Below are 20,499 nucleotides of genomic sequence, written 5' to 3' on the forward strand. Positions count from 1 at the left end.
CGAATAGCTAGGAAGAAATTTAGGGGCGTGAACATATTTCCTGTACTCGATATTTTAGTTGTTGAGAAACTTCAACACGTTCAGGAGTCGGCTACATTGTCAAGGAGCACTGGCAAGTGTAAAGTCACTGAGATAGAGGTAAGGTCAACTTTTTTATTTAGATGGTGGCAGGAACTTAATGACAAAAATATATTTAATTATAAACTACTCAAGTGAAATTGCACCAAATGTTCTATTTCAAATTAAATTGCATATATTGTTTTATGTTGTCCTTGTCATTGCTTTTAAATTGTTGTCATTGCCCTAGGTGGGTCCATCTTTTAAAATTCTAAATGCACATTATGACCAACATGATTGAGTGTGTGCACTATAAAAAGAAGCATGATGATATATCAGGGTCCACAGTTCTTTTGAAACTGTTAAAGCCCATTTTCTTCTCCTTTTGAAACCACCTTGTAAAGATATACAGTAAGTGAACAGTATTGATTGTCAGGTGAATATTGTCTGTGGTTAATACACCTGTGTTACCCATTGCTATTGATACCACAATGGAGGAAAGTATCTCTTATGGGAGTTACTTGGCTCAGATTAAGGGGAATTTTCCATTCATAAAAACAGCAGAACTGAAAGTAGAAATCCTGTATGCTGCATTTCTGTGACTAGTAGCCTAAACAGCATTGAAGCAATGGTAGACTGCTTTAATGATCTCCCCTATGAAGCTCAACAGTTAGTAACAGTATAATCATATCCCCTTTTCTGCATTATAGATTAATTATTGAAATGTGGTTGCATATGAGGAGGGCTTTGTCTTGGTAAGAATGTGGAACTGTCTACTGTCTGAAGCTCACCCCATGGAACATGAAAGAGGAAGTGAATCTATGAAAATAGCTTGGGGAATTTTGATATACATTAGTAGGCTACAGTACACCTCAGGAGATTGTCTGAAAGTCAGTATAGGTTTCACATTAAGAGTTAAGAGGAAAGTGAGAGTTCTGTCCAGATTTAGTTCTGATGACTCCATTGTTTAGATTTGATGCTTTTCTGTACAAAAGAGCTTTATAACATTTGTAAGTTATTGATTGTACAATGAATATATATATAATATACAATTTGTGTTACAAGTTATTTCTCTCTCTTTCTCTCCAGATGCAGAGGTATCTGGTGCTCTGTATGGCCCTGCTGGCCCAGGTCTCTGCTGATGACTGCCCAGACGGAGGGGCGTGTGAGGAGGGCAACACCTGCTGCAAGGTCCCCTCCGATGGCTATGAATGCTGCCCAATGTATCAGGTATGTATGGGGTGGTGCCCGCAGAGATTAGCCCTTAGCTTTAGTTGCAGCCTGAACCGAGTTCCCTAACCCTTGTACACTGTGAATTATATCTATTAGAAGTGTACACACCAAATAGGTAGTCTATGGTGTCATTGTCTCTTATCCTGAAATAGATACCAATCTTTAATTGCGCCCTTGTGCTAGCATTCTCTTGTAGTGTCTGTTTGATCTGTAAGATGTGAGCTTTTAACACACTTTGTTAATCAAACTACTCTCTTACCATTTATCTCAGGCTGAGTGCTGTGAGGATTATATCCACTGCTGCCCTGAGGGAACACTCTGTGTTGTGAATGAGTCCATGTGTGTGAATGGAACTGTCTCCCTACCATGGGTGGAGAAAGTTTCTGCTAAACAGTCCAGATATCCTAAAGTAAGAATATCAGGGAATCCAGGAAGAAAGTGTAGCTGACTATTGACAACATTGAAATGCACTGTAACAGTGACACCAGTTGACTTTCATGGCAATATGTGTCCCTGTTTTCAATCATTCACATTGTTGAGGAAAACTCGTTTGAGGAATCAGGCAGAACTCATTTATCAGCAATAAGAGTTTATTCACACTCTCTGGATGAAACTCGAGAGGAACTTAAAAATGTACAGAATCACACAGTCATTTATATACTTCACCTACACAAAGAACTGCTTACCTCTCTCTTAAAGCATTATACAAAAAGAACCGGTTCTAAACAGTTCTCACAGCCTATGTGTCTAAGAAAGGGGAGTGCTAAGATCTTTAGAGCCTAAGCAGAACTAGAATTCTGCTTGGTTAGGCCTTTAGTGCCCCAGAGATAAGGAGCCAAAAATAAATCACTCCTTTGTGCGGTGTGTGAAGAGGGTACTGGACAGTTGAAGGAAAATTACCAGTGAAAAGTACATACAGTGTATAGTACTATTCAACTCAAGCATTTACATAGCATTAGACTGTAACAAAATAATCTTGCCAAAACAACATTATTAACCTAGATGAACGTAGGGTCATAAAAAATACTATAGTCAGTCATGTTTTTTGTCATGGAAAAAGTAAAATGTATTTTTTCTACCCCTCTAGTCTTTCAGAATGATCAGTGCATATGCTGGGTTTGAGGATGAGAACATCTGCCCTGACAACTCCCACTGCCCAGCTGAGTTTTCCTGTCTGAAGGCCACTACGGGCTATGGTTGCTGTCCCATTGCTCATGTAATAGCCTAACCACTGTTGCAATCTAACCTTTTCCACCTCATTCATACTGTTATAATATTCACATAAAACATGGATTGGTGTCAATGGAAAAAATGGAGTTATGTGCACAGATATCAAGTAAATTGATCTAATGTACACACAGGCTGTGCCTTGCTCGGATGGGAAACATTGCTGTCCTGAAGGCCACCAGTGCAGCACAGACAGCAGCTCCTGCATCAAACAGAAAGGTTAGACTCTTGTGGAATCACATTTTGCCATCTTCTGCTTCTGTTGCAACATCATCATTAACTGCTCTGCCTTCTTCCACCCCTGCAGAACCTGTTGTTGCAGTGCTGTGCAGTGACAGAGTGTCTGAGTGCCCAGAGGGAACCACATGCTGTGAGACTCCAGATGGGAGTTGGGGGTGCTGCCCCATGCCCAAGGTACAGGGGGGCTATATGGAGGGGGCTAGGGGGTTACCATCATGGATTTGCGAGTCAGGAATAATGTTGGTCCTTTGAATGGGTGACATGTACACTCTCCATAGTGTAGTGTCTGTAATCACTCCATGGAGAGATGTCTAATCAAGGATTTGCATGGCCTATGTGCTAACCCTTTGTTTATATATGGTCATCTCATGAGGTGATTCTCTATGTGTCTGTGTGCACTGACCAGGCTGTGTGCTGCGAGGATAAGATTCACTGTTGTCCTGAGGGCAGCACCTGTGACATCAAGCAATCCAAGTGTATATCCACTACCAACAAGGAAATGCCCATGTGGGCCAAGTTCCCTGCCCGCAAGAGGGCAGAGTGGGAAAACCAGAATGGTAGGTTTTTTTTCTCCAAAAAAAGGCATACTTTCCTGGTCTATTTTTGTACCAATCACTGTCTGGATGTATGTGTGTATGATTATTTTGCTGTACGTGCTTTCAGAAGTTGCCCAAGTGACAACACCTATTCCAGACACTACCACCTCAGCCAATAGGAGTCCTGCTTCTCTTTGGGAAGGGGAGGGTTCTTCTCCACCCTTCATTAGGACAAGAGGTACGACATTACACTTCTTAGAACAATACAATAGTGTTGTGGAATATTTTGTTAGCTCCTCCAGTTGTGTTGATCGCTGACATCCTGCTGTCTCTCCAGACGTTCCCTGTGATGAGTCAGTGGCCTGTCAGGATGGAACCACATGTTGTAAAACCCAAGAAGGGGGATGGGCATGCTGTCCTCTGCCACAGGTATACTATGTCTCATATTCAAATCTGGACATGGAAGACTGTTCCACTGCTTTAAAAAATATATATTCCCCTCTAATCAGGGACTGATTTAGACCTGGGACACCAGGTGGGTGACATTAATTATCAGGTAGAACAGAAAACCAGCAGGCTCCAGACCTCGTAGGGTAAGAGTTGAGAACCCCTGCTCTAGGCGTTCAATTCACTCTCTTAACTAATCAATTTCTTCAAGATAGATCAACCTGATTGCATGTCTTTTGCTTGTCCCGTGACAGCTTCCCCTTTTTGTTTGGGTTCTTCTCTCCCAGGCAGTTTGCTGCAGTGACTTCATCCACTGCTGCCCTCATGGTAAGAAGTGCAACCTGGCTGCCCAGACGTGTGACGACACCTCAGGCTCCCCGTCTGAGCCCTGGCTGAAGAAGGTTCCTGCCGTGCCTCGGGAGGGTAACTTGCCAGGGAATGTGACCTGTGACCCCACCCACATGTGTCCCGACAACACCACCTGCTGCAAGACAGCGTCAGGAGACTGGGCCTGCTGCCCCATGCCTGAGGTAGGGACAAAGAGATGTGGCTTGTATTGCAGTGGATAGGCAAATTAATGAATGGCATCTTAACTTGACTGCTCTGCGATGTGGTTAGAGATTCTGTATGGCTAACAAAGAGGCACTTAGTTTTGGTCTTTACGACATCCCAGTATAACTTCTCATTTTTTACTCCTGTCAACTTGCTGCTGCTTGTGATCCTAACCTTTCTTCTGCCTTGCTAAGGGGTTTGGAGCTTGAAACACATGTTGTTTTTATAGCAAGGGGGGCTATGTTTCATTGAAAGTGAAACTGGGTAATCTAGGGAGTCACAACTGTTCTCTAACTGTGCATAATCTCTTCTGCTACCAGCAATACTTCTACATAATTCCTATAAAGGCTTGTGACAGTCTTAAATGACAGTAAATGCTTGTTGTGTCTCCTTTCCCTTCCTCCTCCAGGCTGTATGCTGTGAGGACCACGAGCACTGCTGCCCCCATGGCACCACCTGTGACCTGGCTTCCCTCGCCTGTGATGGCCCCTCAGGGCCGGAGCCCATGGTGGGGAAGGTGCCCGCCCTTACAACCCTGGCACCTGATCATGAGGAGGCAGCCACAGACCACCAGGGGGTGCAGATGGATAACATGGAGCCGCCTACAGACAATGATGAAGGTGATGAAGACGAAGAGGAGGGGGCAAAGACACAGTGTGACGCCCACACCACCTGTCCAAAGGACGCCACCTGCTGCTTTATTAAATATTTTGTTAGCTCCTCCAGTTGTGTTGATCGCTAACACCCTGCTGTCTCTCCAGACGTTCCCTGTGATGAGTCAGTGGCCTGTCAGGATGGAACCACATGTTGTAAAACACAAGAAGGGGGATGGGCATGCTGTCCTCTGCCACAGGTATACTATGTCTCATATTCAAATCTGGACATGGAAGACTGTTCCACTGCTTTAAAAAATATATATTCCCCTCTAATCAGGGACTGATTTAGACTTGGGACACCAGGTGGGTGACATTAATTATCAGGTAGAACAGAAAACCAGCAGGCTCCAGACCTCGTAGGGTAAGAGTTGAGAACCCCTGCTCTAGGCGTTCAATTCACTCTCTTAACTAATCAATTTCTTCAAGATAGATCAACCTTATTGCATGTCTTTTGCTTGTCCCGTGACAGCTTCCCCTTTTTGTTTGGGTTCTTCTCTCCCAGGCAGTTTGCTGCAGTGACTTCATCCACTGCTGCCCTCATGGTAAGAAGTGCAACCTGGCTGCCCAGACGTGTGACGACACCTCAGGCTCCCCGTCTGAGCCCTGGCTGAAGAAGGTTCCTGCCGTGCCTCGGGAGGGTAACTTGCCAGGGAATGTGACCTGTGACCCCACCCACATGTGTCCCGACAACACCACCTGCTGCAAGACAGCGTCAGGAGACTGGGCCTGCTGCCCCATGCCTGAGGTAGGGACAAAGAGATGTGGCTTGTACTGCAGTGGATAGGCAAATTAATGAATGGCATCTTAACTTGACTGCTCTGCGATGTGGTTAGAGATTCTGTATGGCTAACAAAGAGGCACTTAGTTTTGGTCTTTACGACATCCCAGTATAACTTCTCATTTTTTACTCCTGTCAACTTGCTGCTGCTTGTGATCCTAACCTTTATTCTGCCTTGCTAAGGGGTTTGGAGCTTGAAACACATGTTGTTTTTATAGCAAGGGGGGCTATGTTTCATTGAAAGTGAAACTGGGTAATCTAGGGAGTCACAACTGTTCTCTAACTGTGCATAATCTCTTCTGCTACCAGCAATACTTCTACATAATTCCTATAAAGGCTTGTGACAGTCTTAAATGACAGTAAATGCTTGTTGTGTCTCCTTTCCCTTCCTCCTCCAGGCTGTATGCTGTGAGGACCACGAGCACTGCTGCCCCCATGGCACCACCTGTGACCTGGCTTCCCTCGCCTGTGATGGCCCCTCAGGGCCGGAGCCCATGGTGGGGAAGGTGCCCGCCCTTACAACCCTGGCACCTGATCATGAGGAGGCAGCCACAGACCACCAGAGGGTGCAGATGGATGACACGGAGCCGCCTACAGACAATGATGAAGGTGATGAAGACGAAGAGGAGGGGGCAAAGACACAGTGTGACGCCCACACCACCTGTCCAAAGGACGCCACCTGCTGCTTTATGAAATATTTTGTTAGCTCCTCCAGTTGTGTTGATCGCTAACACCCTGCTGTCTCTCCAGACGTTCCCTGTGATGAGTCAGTGGCCTGTCAGGATGGAACCACATGTTGTAAAACACAAGAAGGGGGATGGGCATGCTGTCCTCTGCCACAGGTATACTATGTCTCATATTCAAATCTGGACATGGAAGACTGTTCCACTGCTTTAAAAAATATATATTCCCCTCTAATCAGGGACTGATTTAGACTTGGGACACCAGGTGGGTGACATTAATTATCAGGTAGAACAGAAAACCAGCAGGCTCCAGACCTCGTAGGGTAAGAGTTGAGAACCCCTGCTCTAGGCGTTCAATTCACTCTCTTAACTAATCAATTTCTTCAAGATAGATCAACCTTATTGCATGTCTTTTGCTTGTCCCGTGACAGCTTCCCCTTTTTGTTTGGGTTCTTCTCTCCCAGGCAGTTTGCTGCAGTGACTTCATCCACTGCTGCCCTCATGGTAAGAAGTGCAACCTGGCTGCCCAGACGTGTGACGACACCTCAGGCTCCCCGTCTGAGCCCTGGCTGAAGAAGGTTCCTGCCGTGCCTCGGGAGGGTAACTTGCCAGGGAATGTGACCTGTGACCCCACCCACATGTGTCCCGACAACACCACCTGCTGCAAGACAGCGTCAGGAGACTGGGCCTGCTGCCCCATGCCTGAGGTAGGGACAAAGAGATGTGGCTTGTACTGCAGTGGATAGGCAAATTAATGAATGGCATCTTAACTTGACTGCTCTGCGATGTGGTTAGAGATTCTGTATGGCTAACAAAGAGGCACTTAGTTTTGGTCTTTACGACATCCCAGTATAACTTCTCATTTTTTACTCCTGTCAACTTGCTGCTGCTTGTGATCCTAACCTTTATTCTGCCTTGCTAAGGGGTTTGGAGCTTGAAACACATGTTGTTTTTATAGCAAGGGGGGCTATGTTTCATTGAAAGTGAAACTGGGTAATCTAGGGAGTCACAACTGTTCTCTAACTGTGCATAATCTCTTCTGCTACCAGCAATACTTCTACATAATTCCTATAAAGGCTTGTGACAGTCTTAAATGACAGTAAATGCTTGTTGTGTCTCCTTTCCCTTCCTCCTCCAGGCTGTATGCTGTGAGGACCACGAGCACTGCTGCCCCCATGGCACCACCTGTGACCTGGCTTCCCTCGCCTGTGATGGCCCCTCAGGGCCGGAGCCCATGGTGGGGAAGGTGCCCGCCCTTACAAACCAGGCACCTGATCATGAGGAGGCACCCGCAGACCACCAGGGGGTGCAGATGGACGAGGAGTTGCCCAGGACACAGTGTGACACCCACACCAGCTGCCCAAAGGACACCACCTGCTGCTTTATGAAATCCACCCAGAAGTGGGGCTGCTGCCCACTGCCACAGGTGAGTGTTACAGTCATGGTTAGTGCTGAGCGATGAGTGCTTTTGAGGTAGTTTCGGTTTGATTATTAAAAAATAATCACGGATTTCGGTTTTGATTATTTGGGTTGAATGCTGTCCCATTACAAGTCCCATGATGGTAGTGACTGCCCATTACTGCTTATCACTTATTAACCATAATTTATTCACATTACTTTACTTTAATACAATATTTCAGTTGTTGTGGATATGACTTTATTATTTCATAACAAGTCATAATTTCATCTCTATAGAGCTGCTGTCTGACAAAATCACTATTTTAGTAGTTCTTCAAAGTGAATAATGCATACTTTTATGACTGCTGAATACCAACTATCAATCACTTTGATCTAGTATTTTCAGGTAGAGATACCACAAGAAGCAACAGCTTCTCCAAAGACAGTACAGTATGAAGATAGGCAGAAACTGCTCCTCCAATAGAAATCCCCGATCATGCTTGTAGGCGATGTCATGTCGACGTTGGCTAGCTAAGCTCATGCGCAGAAACATGTCATTGGGTCTAACGGGCATCACATGCCGAACTGCGCATGTGCAAACCGTCAAATCAAAGGCACTCCTTCAATAAAAAGTAGTTTCTGACTAAAATGAAAATGTGTCAGTTTGTCACTTTCACGAGGTTGGAGTAATAGTATGTTCAACTACTTAAGACATTGGCTGGAATCTAGGTTGTGCCTTTAGATTTCGCTCAAATTAACAATTTAAGGACACATTTTTCCACTTCTCTCATTGACTTCTCAAACCCCAAACCTCGGCCTGCTCTGCTAATCAAGTGTTCCCGGAAGTCTAGCGAAGTTGCGCCTCTGGATTTAGAAACTCTGTGGCTGCTCTCTATATCACCTCATGATCGTGCATTCTTGTCTCTTCTGTAGCAGGCATAAAAGCAACACATACCGGACAAGTAGATGCGCAATGGATTGTGGTCATTGTAGTTAATTACAATGTTTTATGCGCTAAACTATGAGGAATATTGGCCTGTTGGAAACTACAATGACCTACTACATTGCACAGTTCAGGATGGATCTGATTTATCTCTAGAGAAACTGTGCAATGTGCGCATTGAGCTCATAGATAAATTCAAATAATTGAACTGATAACCGCAATTTTGGTTAATCACTCAGCACTAGTAATGGTGTTCCCAACTAGTGAGGAAGGACTCCCAATAAGTGGCCTCATGATTTTAGGGAATGAAAGCCCTTTCCCTCACCACTCGCTATTCTCTCTCTTCCCCAGGCAGTGTGCTGTGCTGATGGAGAGCACTGCTGTCCCAAAGACTACATATGTGATATGAGCAAGACTTCCTGCTCTAAGGGTGTGGTGGTGATCCCATGGTACAACAAGCTGGCAGCTGAGCCAGATGACAGTGCCCTCGCTGCCCCCCCCTCTGTGAAGTGTGACGCCCAGAACAGCTGCCCTGAAGGCTCCAGCTGCTGCCAACTTTCCACTGGACAGTGGGGCTGCTGCCCCCTGTGCAAGGTGTGTGTGTATGTGTTTGTGTGAGTGAGGGTGTGTGTTGGTATGCACATGCGTATAGAGAACCCTATAAATAGTTTTGCTCTGCTATCTCACATGGGGAACCTTTCATGTCATTTCTTTATGTCTTGTCTCCCTGTATAGGCTGTGTGCTGTGCAGATGGGGAGCACTGCTGTCCACAGGGCTACAGCTGTAACATGGGCTCAGGGACTTGCCAGAAGCTAATGTTTCTTCAGTTCCAGACGATACCCCTAACCCGGGTGTCTGCGCCTGAGCCCCCGACCCCACAGGAGAAGGAAATCCACTGTGGGGGGCCGTTTGTCTGCAATAATGAGGAGACATGCTGCAAGGTCTCCACCACTACATGGGGCTGCTGTCCCTCTCCAAATGTATGATATATATACCACTGCCCTCTCACCACAGATGCTTCTATAAATGAAAATGTTGTTGTACTAATATTAGTGGAGTTCAAGACTAGGGCATCTACTCTCCTTCTATTGAATAGTCAAATTCCTATATGATATCTCTCAATGCCTCCTCTCGATCTCTGTTTCTTTACTCTCCCTTCCACCTTCTCTCTGTCCTCCTCCTCCTGTCCTCCTCCTCCTGTCTTCCTCCTCCTCCTGTCTTCCTCCTCCTGTCTTCCTCCTCCTGTCTTCCTCCTCCTCCTGTCTTCCTCCTCCTGTCCTCCTAGGCGGTGTGCTGCAGTGACATGAAGCACTGCTGTACTACAGGCTACACCTGTGGTGAGGGAGGGACCTGCACCCAGTCCACTGGCTTCAACTGGGACCACTGGCAGGTGTTCTTCTCCAACAAGAAGAGAGCCCTGCGTGTGTGACAACCATTGGAGTGATAGGCCCACACTCCACCGCCACACGCATTGCACTATTGAAGGGACGCAGGGACTTACTACCACTGTTATAGTATGTCAAATTGTATTTTTCTCAGGGGATAAATAGTATATATCGGACAGGGAACTGAAAATAAGGCACATTTTGCACCATTGATTGGTGGAAGTTGCTTGGTATGTTACTACATTTGCTTCAAGAGATACCCATGCTTGCTCATGCACAGAAACTATCAAGGATTTGAAATCACCATAAATGAGATACCAATGTTCAACAATATTTTAGTATGCTTTTAGGGTTGTGGCTCAGGGAAAGATTGGAATGTGATATAAAACTAGTTGTAAGCCACTATCAAGATTGACACAGAGGAGCATAGAAATTACAAGAACTTAGTACTGTTTACAATGTTTGATGTTACCTTCTAACAGGAAGAGTGTTGTTGTGGTTTTTTTGTTGATCATGTGAAGTGCATTGTGCCTCATCAAATAGTTTCAGGTATGCCTTTGAAATAAATGCCTTTTACATGAAATTGTCTGTGCCATATGCCACCCTGTGGCTGAACTGATACTGTCTACTTGGGAAAACTGCTTACTCTTCTTCTTCGGTGGTGTTTATCGACGGTTGGCATCCAACGCTATGGTGTATTACCGCCATCTACTGTACTGGAGTGTGCCAGAGACAGGGAGAAACTAAATCCGTTCTGCCAGCCCCGTTGCTCTTAAAAAAGATAACAAAATATTTGAGACCATATCTAATGACGTTCTACTCAATATACTCTTTAAACTGATTTCCTGTATCCCCTTCTCGCTCATACTAGATCTCATCTCTCTTTCCCTCTGATACTGCCCACAATGTAGCAATACATGCTCCACTGTCTCTGTTTCCTGACAATAATCACACTTTCCTGTTGGATGCTTTCTTATCACATTTACGGTCTTATTCAACCGGCTGTGTCCCACCCTTAATCTTGTAAGAAATAGCCTCCTCTCTTCTGTCCCTGCCGTCCTCCCCTCCCCGACTTTTGGGAAAACTTGAAAATCATAGAAACTTATGCCCTCCCACTTGTTGCTACCACGTTTTAAGTAAGATATGGATTTTCCCACTTCTTTGTGTTTTAGAAATTATGCAATTTTAAATAGTCCATAATGATTATGGCTGTTTCTACCAAAGCGAATTCATTTGCTGTAAATGTTGTGATATGTGAATAAATAATTTTTCATTGACAAATCAACTGTACACTATTCATGTGTTGGTTGTGATCAGTGTTCACTCAATAAATCTCTGCCCAGGATGTGGCTATAATAGGCCATGCAAGTAAAAAAGTACAAACTCAAGAGGTGATAAAGGTGTGTGTACTGAGTGGACTACAGCTGGAGAAAACCAACGTTCAACGTCTGATTGTATATACCAATCACTGGGAAGTTTATGCTACGGACAGGTTAAAATGGCATATTGCTGTTTCTTGCAGCCATTTCATATGACAACTAGATCAGTGCTTTTATGATGACGTTGCACTGTTTAGGAGCCCGCCCCTTCCCCTTTGACGTATGAATCTTTCAAGATGGTGATGCACTTGCTTCATCGGTGGTAATCCTTTTAATTTCTAAAACCGTGTACAAAAACGATAAAACAAAGCCTAGTTTCCAATTGACAAGGACTTTAATTTCGGAGGACAACGTTGCCTTTATTACATTTCAAACATGTCGACAGAGGAACTGTCAACCCCGGACAGCGACGCTGCCTTTGCTGGGGCTGGCGAGCGATGGGCGCCCGTCGGTGCTGTAGCCAGCCCGGAGGATGAGAGCGGGAAGGGATACGCGGTCGAGCCGAGGAGGAAAGGCTCAGCTGCGGCTGATGAGACGGAGATGGCCGCAAGATTGAGGAAACTGGAGGACGAACAGGGCCTGCTGAATTCCTCGCTCCTCGCTTTGACGTCTCATTTTGCACAGGTGCAGTTCCGCTTGAAGCAGATAGTTCACGCTCAGACTGATGAGAAGGAGAGGATGCTGGTAGAACTCGAGGAGTTTGCCTTTAAAGGCTGCCCTCACGTAGTGGGATGCAGGGCACAGGATACTCAACAGCTTGAAAACGCGGTAAGTAGTCCATGTATCCCACGGCTGGTCAGACTTGGTAGATATAAGAATGTAAACAATACAATAGTTCCTCTTCTTCTGTAAGTGGGAAAATTATGTCAATACAAACACTCAATTGCTTGAGGTTGTGTGATTATGCAAGCTATAAGCTATCCATTATGTGTAGAAAAATAGGTTATGTTAGTCCCCCACAAAACAGAACTCTGACAGACAGACAGACACCAATGTAGGCCTACACCAACGTCAGTACACAGTGTTCCACCAGTGGTACCTGGTGAGGGGATCGGGGTGGGTGTGGTGCACATTAGTTGCTGCCCTTAACCACAGGGCATGCTTGTCACATAGGCTGGTCATCATTCAGTGTCAGTCGGGACAGCTGTGAGGATGTCCACATAAAGACTCAGACTCACCATGGGATGCAACACTTGGAAACATGCACACACACACACACACACACACACGCACACACACACACAGGCAGTAGCAGCCACCTTCTTGTCAAACAGCTCACAGGAAATTAAATTATCTGGGTGGCTGCCTGGCTTTTGATTAAGGCTTTGGTTTCTTGCGTCAAAACATCAGGGCTGTGCTCTCTTTTCTGTTCCCTGAGATCTGTTATCTCCAGAGGAAGATAGAAAATGGTGGTATCTTGTCAACACAATAAGTGACTCACAGGCTCAGTTAACACGCCTCCAGAAGATTATTATCTCTGTAATAATAGCTTCTGTGTAAACCAAACCCACTTAGCCTCTGCATTGTTTACTCCATGCAGCTTTCCATTTATCTTCGAGATAATCAAATCAAATGTTATTTGTCACATGCACCGAATACAACAGGTGTAGACCTTACAGTGAAATGCTTACAAGCCCTTAACCAACAATGCAGTTTTAAGAAAAATAAGTGTTAAGAAAATATTTACTAAATAAACTGAAGTAAAAAAGAAGAAAATAGAAGAAAATAGAAAAATAACAAATAATTAAAGAGCAACAATAAAATAACATTAACAACGCTATATACAGGGGGTACCGGTACAGAGTCAATGCCTGCTTATGTAATACTATCTTTGATTAAAGGTTTTCTTTTTCTGATTTCCTCTTTGTCTACATGCTTTACTTATAGGAGGACCTGGTGAGTATGACTACAGCTCTCTGTTCCTCTCCAGCATTAGTCTGTCTGTCTTTAGTAAACATGCATGATTAAGGGCTGTGAATAGACCCTCCCCATCACTCCCTGTCCCCTTTGTAAACCCCAGTCCTCCACTGACAGTGTATTCTGTGTTCTCTCTCCTCCACACAGAGTGAGAGGGAGAAGAGGGAGCGTCTGGAGGTCCAGAGGGAGAAGCAGAAGGAGCTCATCGTCCAGCTGAAGACCCAGCTGGACGACCTGGAGCGCTATGCCTACCAGGAGGGCAGCTACGACTCCCTGCCCCAGTCTGTGGTCATGGAGAGACAGAAGGTAGGGCTCAGTTCATGCACCAGAAGTCTCCCAAAAGTCTCTTTGATACAATGTTGTTTCCTCCCCATGTGTAATGTCCTGGTAATACTAATGCCTGTTCCACTCTTTCACTGCCAGGTAATCATTGACGAGTTGATCAAGAAGCTGGATGTGAACTTCAACGAGGACATAGGGAACCTGACGCCTGAGGAGCTGAGACAGAGAGTGGACGCTGCCATCGCTCAGATAGTCAACCCAGCCCGGGTCAAGGAGCAGCTGGTGGACCAGCTCAAGACCCAGATCAGGGACCTGGAGATGTTCATCAACTTCATCCAAGGTAGGTGGCAGTAGGCCTGGGATGCCATGTTCGCTGTGGTTAGGTGTCTTGGAAGCTCTCTAATACACACTTTGTTACTGAAATATTCCACCAATATTCTGACATACTACTGTATTTTCCCTTTACCCAACAGATGAGGTAGGGAACCCTCTTCTGTCTGACGGGGAACCCAGCCAGCAGCCGAGGACAGCAGGGCCCAACACCAGAGCCCCAGGAGGGAGGAAGAAAAGTCAGTTATCACCCAGCATTATTATCAACATCACTCACAATACATCTGTTCTAATGATTCTCTTCTCCTGCCCATAGTGGACCCAGAGCAGGCCCAGAAGATGAGGCAGACAGGCTTGCAGCTGATCCAGCGGGCCCTAGCAGTGCTGCAGATCTTTGCAGTGAGCCAGTTTGGCTGTGCGGCTGGCTACGTTCCCCAGAGCATGTGGTCGCAGGGGGAAGGGGGCCAGGACTATGGCCCTCTGCTGCAGCGTCTGGAGGGGGCTGTGGACCGGGTTCGAGTGCAGGCCTCGTGCAGACAGCCCTCGGTAGATCACGTGGTCAGCTACAACAGCAGCTTGGCCCTGGGGTCCTGTGATGAGCTCACTGCCTCAGTGAGGAAGGAGCTGGCCATTGCCCTGAGAGACCTGCTAGCCCATGGTCTCTACTCCCCCTCCCAGGGCATGAGTCTGGTGCTGGCCCCCATCTCCTGCCTGCTGCCCTACAGACCTGGCCCAACAACCATCCACCCCTGGGAGCTCTTCGTCAAGTACTACCACTCCAAAAACGGCAAGGCCTTCGTGGAGTCGCCGGCCCGCCAGCTCTCGCAGTCCTTCAGCCTGCCTGTTGCGGGCAATCCGGTCACTGTCACACCCAAGCAGTCCCTGCTCTGGGCCATTCACTCAGTGCTGCTGGAGCATGATCGCTACAAGCGAGGAGCAGACTCAGAGTTCAAGGCTCTGGTATGCATGGCTCTGAACGAGCAGAGGCTGGTGTCATGGCTCAACCTGCTGTGCAAATCAGGGGCTTTGGTGCACCCGCACTACCAGCACTGGAGCTACATGGCTCAGACGGGCTTCGAGGGAGCCCTGCACATTCTGGGACGTATCAGCCACCTCAAGTTTAACCTACCGGTGGACCTGGCTGTGAGGCAGCTCAAGAACATCAAGGATGCCTTCTGAGAAGGGACTGGCGAGAGACACCCAAAACCATGCTTTCAGCTCACATGGTTACCCAAACCTGATTAGGGGCCAAAAATAATACAATCAACCGACCCTTGAGGACCGGAAGGCATGGTTTGGGTGTCCCTCATGTGCTGAAATTATATAATCGGCATAAAAGATTTGTGCTAATGTTGCTTTATCAGTGTCACTTTAAAGTTATCTTGGGTCATTGGGTCAATAAATGTAACTAATGTTTCATTTATCCATGCTCCCCCCCCCCCCTTATAACCACACAAAGGGAGCATATCAAGATCTTGATGACTTGTTACATTGCTTTATATGGAGCTTTATGTGATGATGTTTGCCTTGTCCCTATGGAGATGAGATACAGTAGCTCAGACCTATGCAGCTAATGTTGTGGGGTTGGCCTTTTACAGTAATTCACTACTGTATAAGGATTACCTATAGAATAGGTGATCATCAATGTGACCAAATGTACAGTCATTCCCTCCCTATACTCTGTAGTATGGGCAAAAACAGACCAGTATCCTGCACTGTCACTAAACTCTACATTTATGTTCTGTATGGAAGAGAATAATATAGGTTATAGCATTGCTCTCTGTCTGTGGTTACTCAAAGCTCCACTGTTGCGTACACAGAAGACGCACACTATTCAATGCACTCAGGTCAAATGAACATGGCAACAGTGTATGCTCTCACCAATGAATGTACAAGAGGTCAAAATTCTTAAGATGTCACAAGCGTTCGGAAAAACAAAATGATCACACATGCAGCATGTAGTGTCTCTCCATTGAGAAATAACCAGAACCTGCCTAACGTGTCTTAAAGAAGATGGATAACGTAGAGACCCTGTATTAACTGCTGCGTCTTTACTGTTCCAAATGGAAGTGATTAAAAAAAAAAAGAAATGAAAATATATTATTCAACTATTTAGCTTCTATGTAATTATAATATATTTAATCGTCCAATATTTAAGATTGTGGGATGTGATAGTTTTCTCTCTGTTTCTATTAGTTTTTTGAATGGTGAATGAAACCACTTGAAGTGAAATCTTCCTATTACATGTGAATCACATGGGGCGTATCCTGAAAAGCTGAATGTACAAACCATAGATACTGCTAATTTCCACATGAGTGAAAACTATTGGCATCATCCCTAGTATGGTTTTTCCAACCCTCCTCACATTAAGGTGTAACCTACTTTGTGACTGGTTTAGTGCTACTCCCATACTTTCTGTTCTATTCCCTTATGGTCTATGTTATTGTATTGAGATCTATTTATATTTTGTTGTATAATAAATTGAAAATGCCTCAGCCTGACCACTACCAGACTATGCTTGGATCAGGTCTGCACTTTACTGGGGTGCATCTCCATGTAGTGTATGGGAGGTTGTCCTACATCAAAGGGATACTTTGGCTTGCATACTGCTGAGGTGTTAGTGTGAATATCAATACCCCCTTCATTTAGCCTGCATTGTGTTACTTTTCACTTTTCACTTTTCAAATGCACTGTGCTCATGTCAAAACTACTGTTAACACACAACACAAACATAGACGCACAAAACATTTTTGTTAGCATCCTGTCTAAAAACATGGCATGAATTCCGTGCAAAGCTGTTCAACAAAAATCAAGTGTGCAATGTTTAAATGTTACTGTCTCTGATTTGTTTGTTTTTCTGTGTGTGGCCTACTGCACAGATTGAGAAATTGTGATACAGCTGTTTATATTGGTTTTGTTCAATAACTGTATGAATGTGAGCAAATAAACTATTTCAAAAACGTATTTCAGCCCATGTACAATGTGTATCCATTCAGGGCTTTCGACACACTTGTTGTCAATGCACATTAATAAGTAATATAAAATACAGGTGTAATAATGATGCCTGCCACTTTTGTCTTTAGTTTAGTTAAGTTGCAGGCCTTCACTTTGCATAAGAGCATCAGAGAACACTGACAACTGTGCCAACAACTGAATGGGATACCTTCATTGCCACATGTCACAGAGAAACTCAATATAGGGCTGACTAGGTTCCCTTTCATAAGCTTGACATAAATGATTTTGTGCCAAAAATAAAGAAACTGTTCCAGGACCAGTTCTGAGCATAGAGGTTTTCTGCTTGTCGGAAATGACGCATTGTTGATTTGATGTGAAAGGTCACGAAAATCTTCTCAACTTCCTTTCTTGCTAGCGGTGGCCACAGAATAGCACCAGTGAGTGAATTTCTCAACGAAATAATCTTAAACCATCGTCAAAAATCCGGACATTTACATACTTCTTAGTTGTTTTGTACCCTAAAGTATACGTTTAAGAACCGATTTGTTTGATAATTTCCCTTAATTTGGCATTTATATTGGGAAAACGGGTACGTTTATATAGTGTCAGCTATCCATATCACTAGCGTTTCAACATGGCAGCTTCCTTGATAAGGTTCATGTCGATTCAAAACCAACAACGTTCGGTTATGTAAATTATTTAATCGGATAACCACAGTGTACTCGGTTAATGGCGTTCGGTTGCCTGTTTAAATGTAATTGCATGAAAGTATGCCAAATCTCGCCCGAATGGTAACGTTAAGCTAGCTAGCTAAATAAACAGTGATGGCTGTGTAGCCAACGTTAGCTAACACTAGCTAGCACCCACTTTAGTCACGACCTCATGTAATCTAACGTTTAATAAAATACTGTTTTTCGTTACATGACTTTGCTTACTAGGTCATGCAATCGCGTGCAGTCACTGGTCATCGGGTGTCCAAGCTGACGCAGTTAACTTTGCTAATAGCATGTAGTTGACCAACATCCTACTGATATCTAGAGGCAGTGAATATTGTCCCACATTGACCTGTCCATGGCTTCTTGTCTTAGTAATAATGCTTGTCTTTGTTACTGTCACTTCTCTTGTCTCCCAGAGATGGGCAAGTTCATGAAACCTGGGAAGGTGGTGATGGTCCTTGCTGGGCGCTACGCTGGGCGTAAAGCTGTTATCGTCAAGGTAAGTTTGATCCTGAGCTATTGCTAAACGTGCATATTTGACATCCAGTTTGATTAACTACTGTGTTTGCTTGGATAATCATCTCGATCATAAAGAGCATCCCCTTATTTGCAATGTGGTCCATAAACACTGGTAACTGAACAGCTAGCTATATGTTAATTCTCTCCCTACAGAACATTGATGATGGCACCTCCGATCGCCCCTACAGTCACGCACTGGTCTCAGGCATCGACCGCTACCCCCGCAAAGTGACCACAACCATGGGCAAGAAGAAGGTCGCCAAGAGGTCCAAGATCAAGGCCTTCGTAAAGGTGTACAACTACAATCACCTCATGCCCACCAGGTCAGTGCCAGGTGTATAGGAATATAGGATGGGAGTAATGGTTGTGTAGGTGGCTACCTGCTGACATGAGACTAAACTGGAGGTGACTAGCAGTATTTCATCCATGCAATATGTCTATATTTTGATGGAATTCTGGCAGTGACCAAACTGGCAGGGATCTATTAAGTAGGATGCAGTATCAAGGAATGTATAGATGGTGTACTGAATGGACCCTATTCTGTTGGATGCGGTGAACTACTCTTTCACACTCCTAAGCCATGTTGTACTGAACTGGCCAGGTTATGCATCCATATCCACCATAGTTGCAGTAGCTGTGCTGGAAAGAACAATCTGAGCCAGCAAAGTACAGTTTGGGTCAGCACGCTAGTGTGAAGGCTATAGCTGTTCAACCCATTTAATCTCGGCTTGCATCAATCAGATTTTGTCCCTACTTAGTAAACTTGGTAGGTGGCTTGGTTTGATTTTCATTCTTGGAATGTTCCGAGTAGTTTATGGGGATATTTTATCCACTCGTGTTCCTGTCCTTTATAGAAAATTGACGTAGGGATCTTGCTAAGTCTCTTGCTGTGTTCTCCCTGTGCTCAGATACTCTGTGGACATTCCTCTGGACAAAACTGTCGTCAACAAGGATGTCTTCAGAGACCCTGCCCTGAAACGCAAAGCCAGACGGGAGGCCAAGATTAAGTTTGAGGAGAGGTGAGTCTTTTCCCACACCAGGAACCAGGCCTTGTGAGAAATGCACTGGTTCCTTGTCCTGATAATATCTGATACATGATGCAAGTAGCTTAACTACTATAGGATAATTAAATGTCACAGGCTTTGTCTTTTTCATCTCCATTGACAATTTTTTTTTTGAAATGTTTTTTATTTCTATCCACAGGTACAAGACAGGCAAGAACAAATGGTTCTTCCAGAAGCTTAGATTCTAGGCGTTCATTGGTTTCACTAATAAATGTATAAGAAAATGTATACTCTGGTGTTTTCATTTTTACTTTTGACATGATTTGTGGTTTTATTGACAAGTGTAAGATGTTTTGGAGATTAAGCAATACAGCTGATTATTGCCTCATAAAAAGCAGTAGAAAGGTGTTTACAAAAGCTGCTTGTTAATGACAATGTTCATGTTATGAATTAACTTATTGGCCCAACCAGTAAAAACTTAAGTGGAAAATTGTTGCAAACGCAGTAAAATACAATCTTGTCCTATTTACATTTTGCTCATATCCATTTCCACACTATCATATTGGTCTATAATTGTAAACTCAGCAAAAAAAAGAAACGTCCCTTTTTCAGCACCCTGTCTTTCAAAGATAATTTGTTAAAATCCAAATGACTTCACAGATCTTCATTGTAAAGGGTTTAAACACTGTTTCCCATGCTTGTTCAATGAACCATAAACAATGAATGAACATACACCTGTGGAATGGTCGTTAAGACACTAACAGCTTACAGACGGTAGGCAATTAAGGTCACAGTTATGATAGGTGGTCCTCTGTAGCTCAGCTGGTAGAGCACGGCGCTTGTAACGCCAGGGTAGTGGGTTCGATCCCCGGGACCACCCATACACACAAAATGTATGCACGCATGACTAAGTCGGTTTGGATAAAAGCGTCTGCTAAATGGCATATTATTATAAAAACTTAGGACACTAAAGAGGCCTTCTACTGACTCTGAAAAACACCAAAAGAAAGATGCCCAGGGTCCCTGCTCATCTGCGTGAATGTGCCTTAGGCATACTGCAAGGAGGCATGACTTCTTTAAGGAATACCTGGAATAGTATAAAAGTAATCCTTCTACCCCCACCCCCCCCCCCCCCCCCCCCCCATAAAAGAAGAAAAAAAAGTGGTTGGCCGACTGGCTATCATAAGTTGAATGCGCCCATTTGTAAGTCGCTCTGGATAAGAGCGTCTGCTAAATGATGTAAATGTAAATGACTGCAGGT

At 44.7% G+C, this 20,499-nt stretch overlaps 3 protein-coding genes across 4 annotated transcripts; all 3 read left to right on the forward strand.

The window, feature by feature from the left end:
* The first annotated feature begins 62 nt into the window (after positions 1-62).
* Positions 63-11,414, forward strand: grna (granulin a). Its single transcript, XM_084146190.1, has 20 exons — positions 63-138; positions 1,147-1,287; positions 1,562-1,699; positions 2,378-2,506; positions 2,652-2,736; positions 2,825-2,931; positions 3,164-3,314; positions 3,421-3,531; positions 3,631-3,722; positions 4,028-4,270; positions 4,702-4,912; positions 5,054-5,145; positions 5,451-5,693; positions 6,125-6,335; positions 6,477-6,568; positions 6,874-7,116; positions 7,548-7,835; positions 9,102-9,344; positions 9,486-9,731; positions 10,037-11,414. The coding sequence occupies exons 2-20, from the start codon at positions 1,147-1,149 to the stop codon at positions 10,178-10,180; spliced, it is 3,210 nt and encodes a 1,069-aa protein (XP_084002316.1). The 5' UTR covers positions 63-138; the 3' UTR covers positions 10,181-11,414.
* Positions 11,415-11,732: 318 nt separating this feature from the next.
* On the forward strand, positions 11,733-17,008 carry LOC311104379 (RUN domain-containing protein 1-like). The gene is made up of 5 exons (XM_084146197.1): positions 11,733-12,283; positions 13,580-13,738; positions 13,856-14,054; positions 14,188-14,283; positions 14,361-17,008. Exons 1-5 carry the CDS (start codon positions 11,891-11,893, stop codon positions 15,221-15,223), a joined length of 1,710 nt encoding a protein of 569 aa, XP_084002323.1. The 5' UTR covers positions 11,733-11,890; the 3' UTR covers positions 15,224-17,008.
* A 376-nt stretch (positions 17,009-17,384) lies between these two features.
* On the forward strand, positions 17,385-19,526 carry rpl27 (ribosomal protein L27). 2 transcript variants are annotated; one of them, XM_084146213.1, is made up of 5 exons: positions 17,385-17,436; positions 18,132-18,214; positions 18,388-18,557; positions 19,143-19,253; positions 19,438-19,526. In XM_084146213.1, exons 2-5 carry the CDS (start codon positions 18,134-18,136, stop codon positions 19,484-19,486), a joined length of 411 nt encoding a protein of 136 aa, XP_084002339.1. In that variant the 5' UTR covers positions 17,385-17,436; positions 18,132-18,133; the 3' UTR covers positions 19,487-19,526. The 2 variants fall into 2 exon arrangements, with proteins under 2 accessions (XP_084002339.1, XP_084002340.1); XM_084146214.1 differs by having other exon boundaries at positions 17,401-17,588.
* Positions 19,527-20,499: the final 973 nt, after the last annotated feature.

Source organism: Coregonus lavaretus (assembly GCF_964263955.1).
Source record: "Coregonus lavaretus genome assembly, chromosome: 28".
Classification (NCBI taxonomy): domain Eukaryota; kingdom Metazoa; phylum Chordata; class Actinopteri; order Salmoniformes; family Salmonidae; genus Coregonus; species Coregonus lavaretus.